The 6018-nt window shown below is 34.6% G+C and overlaps 3 protein-coding genes across 4 annotated transcripts; 1 reads left to right on the top strand and 2 right to left on the bottom strand.

Moving 5' to 3' along the window:
- Window positions 1-252: 252 nt before the first annotated feature.
- LOC120088545 lies at window positions 253-815 on the top strand. Its single transcript, XM_039045932.1, has one exon. It carries the CDS (start codon window positions 372-374, stop codon window positions 660-662), a length of 291 nt encoding a protein of 96 aa, XP_038901860.1. The 5' UTR covers window positions 253-371; the 3' UTR covers window positions 663-815.
- A 1276-nt stretch (window positions 816-2091) lies between these two features.
- LOC120089325 (josephin-like protein) lies at window positions 2092-5491 on the bottom strand. 2 transcript variants are annotated; one of them, XM_039046760.1, is made up of 5 exons: window positions 5272-5491; window positions 5055-5185; window positions 3866-4776; window positions 2903-2985; window positions 2092-2787 (listed from the first exon to the last, which is right to left on the bottom strand). In XM_039046760.1, exons 2-3 carry the CDS (start codon window positions 5136-5138, stop codon window positions 4306-4308), a joined length of 555 nt encoding a protein of 184 aa, XP_038902688.1. In that variant the 5' UTR covers window positions 5139-5185; window positions 5272-5491; the 3' UTR covers window positions 2092-2787; window positions 2903-2985; window positions 3866-4305. The 2 variants fall into 2 exon arrangements, with proteins under 2 accessions (XP_038902688.1, XP_038902689.1); XM_039046761.1 differs by having other exon boundaries at window positions 2903-2970.
- Window positions 2397-2720, bottom strand: LOC120088944. Its single transcript, XM_039046382.1, has one exon. It carries the CDS (start codon window positions 2718-2720, stop codon window positions 2397-2399), a length of 324 nt encoding a protein of 107 aa, XP_038902310.1.
- Window positions 5492-6018: the final 527 nt, after the last annotated feature.

Here is a 6018-nt window from a genome sequence, read left to right as displayed (position 1 = left end):
TCAGCCTTATTTTGAATCGGATATTCTGTTTTGGGCATGTTGCACAAATTCTCTAATTAGCATACGTTGGAAATCCATTACTCAAATCTCGATGGGCCGGCCCAATAGCTGTCTCGGCCCATGGACCCATTGTAGAAAGCTACAGACAAACCGACGTGTCGAATTGGCAGCCAAGTCTGGTGCGGATTAATCATAAAACGTACAAAAAGAAAAAAGAAGAAAAATTGAGGACTCTGAATCAAAGGGATAAGACGCCTGTGGTGAGCTCGCGCTTCTCAACACTCCATCGCCTCTTATTTTACCCAAATATCCTCTTCCCATTTCATTTTTCCTATTCAAAACAAAAACCAATAAAGAAATTAAAGTACATTATGGCCTCTCTTCCAATCGCATTTTCTCCGGCCGCCGTACGGGTGTTCGCAGCCACGGCGGCGAAGGGCGCCGGCGAAAGCAAGAAGGAACAGGGCCTTCTTGATTGGATCATCGGAAGCTTGAATAAGGATCAGCTTCTCGAAACCGACCCTGTTCTTCAAAAGGTCGAGGGCAAGGCCGCCGCCGGCAACGGCAGTGGCACCGTCCGTGGTGGCCGGAAGAATTCCGTCCAAGTTCCTCCGAAGAAGAACGGCGGCGGCTTTGGTGGTCTCTTTGCCAAGAAAGACTGACAGTAGCGGCGGCGATGTCATTTCACTCATATATAATTTCTTTGTATTGAAAAAACTTTTGCAATTTCAGGCCATTGTCTTTGTTGCCTCTCTGTTGCTCTCTGATTGATTATTCTTCAATACTATCGTTACATTATTAATTATGGTTGATAATTAGTTCATTTTTTTTATTTTTGTTCAATCAATTGATATGACAAAGATCTTGCTGCTCATATGATGTCGGTTTTTTTTTAACCGATCCAACAACAAAATAACCAAAATTTTGTTGCTATAGTGAGATGGATTGATTTACCAAAAGGTTTTTACTCGAATGTTTTATTGATTTTTTCCTTGTTGGATTATTAAGACTTTTTGAATTATTGAGCTTGATATGCTTGTGTTTACTTAATAATGATACTAATAATAGTAGTCTTTGCGTTGTTGTTTGTCTCCCCTTCCTTGTTTTCTATTATTACATTACTCTAAATTGTGCTTAATAATATAAGAGTTTTTTTTAATATGACCCACATAATATCATATAACTTCCATTTTTCCCCATCTTTTGATGTGAAAAAGAATACAAACTTTTGTATGATGATTATTAATTGATCCATCCAACTATGGATATTGATCTTTGTTTTTTTTTTTTTTTTTTTTTTTTTTTTATTTTTAATTTAAAAAAAAGTAAGTTAATATCCCGCTAAAAATAGTTTATGCCGTTAGTTTACTTTTTCAAAAAATGGGAAATTTTTTTTAATCTCGATTAATACTCTAAAATTTCAAGTGTTTCAAAAGTTATTATTATCTAACCAACTTTGATAAAAAGAAACTTTCAAACATAACTAAATTTGACTAACGACAATTGCAAATATAATAATTAAGCCCAAAATATCGACAAATATAGTACAATACAATAGAAAATTGTAAATATAGAAAAATTTAGATCTAACTTTCATAATCTATCAATGATAACCAACATGAGTCTATTATCAATATATTTTTATATATTTGCAATTCTTTAAATATGTTGATACACAAATTTGTAATTATCCTAAAATTTACTTGTTGGAAGAATAAAACAATGGTTATTTTCAAATAAAAAAAATGAACCAAAATATTTACAAATATAGCAAAATTTCATTATTTATCTACAATAGACTACGATAGACTACTACCTGTATCTATATAAACACAAATAGAAATAGTAGTGTATTACGGTCTATCGCGGATAGATTGTAATATATTACTATTATTTGTAAATATTTTCAAGAGTTTTGCCATTTAAAATAATTTCCCATAAAACAATTTGTTCAATTTTGTTTGGTTTAGTTAAAATATTGGCCAAAATTTCCCTTTATTACGAACCAACAGTCCTAACTCCTATTAATTTTATTTTTGAATAAAAGAAAATGGGTTTCACCAAAGGAGGATTTAAATGGACCCACTAACAAAAAAAAGTAAAATTTTCTACTATCATGTAATGAAGATTAACAAAATGACACACAAAGAAAGTAATGGAAATTTGAAACTGATTGGTGAAGGACGTTTTTTCCATTCCGCAATAGATCTTCTTTAACAAATATTATATATATGATAGGCTTATCCCACCTACTGACCCCCAATTTTTTCATCTAAAGAAGAACATTGCATCATGATTCATAGTCCCCAACAATGATATCAGACATTAAAACCCACAAAGACACAACATTATATACGCATTTTCAGGAGAAAATCTTACAAGAATTGGTGTGAGAGTCAAGTGGACGCGTTGATGTACTTGATGCAGTCCTCCACAGCCTCTGTTCTATGTGAATCGATGGCGGATGCCTGGATCGGCTTTGAACTCACGACAGGCACGGCTGGAGCGGGTTGTTTGTGGCAGGGCCTTCTCTTCATGGCCATCAAATGCAAAGCTCGGGCCACTCTATCGGCTAGGCACTTTAGGAAGCTCAGTGGAGAGAATTGCAGCCCTTTAAGCGATTTTGGGGAACGAAATCTGCACTTCTGGAAAGCCCCTCTGCCTCTTTCAGTTTTGTTGCTTGACGAGTTCTGTTTATCAATCTCCAATGTTGTCGTCATAGAATCAGAAGAAAGGTCCGAGACAAGAGCGAGATGAAGAGAGAACTCAAGGATACAGTTGTATAACCTATAGAACAGATTTTGTTCAAATAAGGTAACGAGAGAAAGAGAGAGAGATTAAGATGAATTGAAATACCAAATCTTGTGGAAAGGAGCAAAAGAGATTGGGAAAAGAGACGTACACACAGCTGAAAAATGCAGCCTGCCCACTAAGCGTTTCTCAAGCAAACCCAAGAAGGCTCTATCGTTTCTGTGTATTAAATCTCTATCAAGTAACGAACGAAAGTGAGGGTCATTCAATATATTGCCTAACACTTTATTAATCATACAATCTCAACCGTGAAATATTTGATCCAACAGCCAGAGACATAATGAACTTTATGCGGATGTCAAGATAAACAGAGAATAAAGGAAGTTTTGCACGCATGAAGTAGGTACAGAAATGGTAGAAATCAACAATTTGACATCAAATAATAAACAAAACCATAAATATAGCAATAATCATTTCGTCCTCTCTATTGCATTTTAGTGGACTAAATTGCTGGCAATGTTAAAACTATTGAATATATCTAGTAAGGTAGATTGACTACTATAAATCACTTTAAATGTGAAACTTTAGGAGAGAGAATATGCTTAGGAATTCAGACTTTTTTTTGTCCATCTTTTCCATATTCTTTTTCTTCTTCTCATTTTCTTTTTCAGAGAAAACAATTCTCTCCAACATTCACTAGTTTGGAACAGAAGCAATAGTGGAAAGCGACTTACGAATCACAAAGGAGGCAAAGTCAATATTAAATAAGGGGCAGACAGAGAAAAAGAAAATGATGAAAGGCTCAAAAGATTCGCGTTTCAGATAAAGGGAAAAGGGGAATTTCTGAAGCTTAGATGTCCATTTAAGAAGAAAGGACTTTGAGCAGAGAATTATAGGGCAATACATCTACTTAGTACGTAAAGTTGTTCTTATTTTAACAAACCTTTCGGAAGCATTCTTTGGTGGTGATGCATCATACTTCTTATTAAAATATATAATATAGGCTTTCATCAGACAAAAAGACTGCGTTTGTTCTTAGCAATGATGATAATGGTGTATGAGTGATGATAACATAAACTTTTGGTCAGAACTCACAGTAAGAGTTGAAGCTAACCTCTGATGCTGGTAGAGCCCTTAACCAGTAGAGTTTGTTGGTGAGGCATTCTATGGCCTTAGTATTGAGTCTTTTTTAAACATAACAAACAGATTTTCTCTGTAATACCGGGCAAGGTTTCGTCTGATAGCGGTTCTACCAGCAGCTAAGCAAATTCAGAATTCGTTCAGGGTACCCATCATCAGATAATAGTCTTTCATGTCGCTTTTAGGTGCAAAATACTCAGGTTTGATTCTAGACATGAACCGTTTCTTGTTGCTTTTCACTTCAAATTGTTTACCATCTTTATCAGCAATATGAAATAATCAGAAATATTAACTCAAACCAAGTAGATTTCAGTATGCGAATTATGTCGCAGATAAACAACCAACGCAATCCCAGCTATAGTTCTTATTTTACATTTGATTCCAGCACAGACATAAGTATCCAACGGAAAAGATTTAGTTCCTGTCATTCATAATAAGCAAAATTTCTCCATTGTTACCGATCACATGATCCAAAAATTGTCTTACTTCATCAGTGTCCTTAAACGGATGAGGAGCAGGCAGATCACTGTCCAAATTATACCATAATCCGTTGATCTTTCTCAGAGCAACCCAGTGCCTACTTTTCCAAATGCCACCAAACCTTCTAACTGAGACGTTAAGTACAATTCCCATAAGTTTATGAGTATCCTCAGGTCCATCCAAATCGATTGAAGAAGCTCCATTCCGATGGTCATGCCACACTACAATCTTCCCCTTCTCTTCCAGAGCTGAAATTAGGACATTTATGTCATAATTTCCAGTTACTGTGTTGTGATGAGGCTTAAAGACAAATGATAATGGCGTCCAACGTTCTTCGTTTGGCTCATCAAGCACCAGCTTTTCAGCAATTGCATTTAAGTTTGCTCGAGTAAATGCATCCTTTTCCTGTTAGAAAAGATATTTATGATGCTACTAGAAGATAAAGACATGGAAATACATAAATAATGCAACAAATCGTGAAACAGTGAGATGATAAGTTCGAATTCTGAAATCCTATGTGCCATAGTTCTTTCTTAATGATGAGAAACAGTATAATTCCGTTAATCAGCATCTTAATTACAAAGCAAATAATAAATTTCAAGGTTGAACGACTTTTCAATATCAGTCAATAAGAAAACGGTTGGAAAACTTCCACAGTCAGAGGCTTGAGGATGAAAAGATACCTGAAATAGGTTATTGAGAGCGTGCAAGAGACAGAACTGTAGCTTTTGTCTCTCGTGATAAACTCGGCAATCCTCGCTCGCCATCGTCTAAGTTCTAGATCTAAATCCTCAGTACGAAATCTCGAAAAATCCTATATGAGAAGCAAGAATAACCCTGAAATCTCTGAATTTAGGTTCAGAATTAGAACTGTGGCATTAGACATCAAAACCGGCAAACCTGAACTCGTTTCGAATGCAAGACTTCAAGAATCGTCGGAGATGGAAGCGATCTCTGAATCATATATCACCGACGGAGTACCTTCGCCACGGAGAGGGAATGCGCCGCCACGAACTTCGGTCAAGAGGGCGGTGATGGATTTCGACTCCGAAGAAATCGGGTCGTCTCTGCGTTTCGGAACTTGCTATTACATTCGGCGGGATCTCTTCCGATTTTTCCCCCAATTATTATATTATTTAGCAAAATGAATAGTAAAAATACAAAGAAAACAAAAATCACTTTCTTACATTTTTTTTAATTAGGTAAGGACATTTATACTCTGAAACGTTGTATCAATTTAAACTTTGAATTTTTATAAGTATATTAATTTAAATCTTTAACTTTCAAATGTATCAATCTAAACCTTTCATTATATTTTATTTGGATATAGAAAGTTCGGAGTTTAAATACATTCATCAAAGTTTATGGTTTAAATTATTATACTTATGAAAGTCCGTGTCTAAATTGGTACAATTATTATGTTAAGGTTTAAAAAAATTTAGAGTTTAAAGTGATACAAAATTTAACTTAGTATTTAAATTGATATAATCTCTAAAATTTAAGGATATAAATTGATATCTTTCCATTAAATTATTACTAAAAGAAAAGTATAAAATCATTAAGTGTTGTAGTTGAAAATTTGAAACTAACATTAATAAACTAGTTTTTTCTTGAAGTACAATTTTAATTTACAAGAATCAATAAAAT

The sequence above is a fragment of the Benincasa hispida genome, chromosome 10 (genome assembly GCF_009727055.1).
Source record: "Benincasa hispida cultivar B227 chromosome 10, ASM972705v1, whole genome shotgun sequence".
Taxonomy (NCBI): Eukaryota; Viridiplantae; Streptophyta; class Magnoliopsida; order Cucurbitales; family Cucurbitaceae; genus Benincasa; species Benincasa hispida.
The sequence above is the reverse complement of the archived record's forward strand: the minus strand, read 5'-3'. Positions and strand labels throughout refer to the sequence as shown.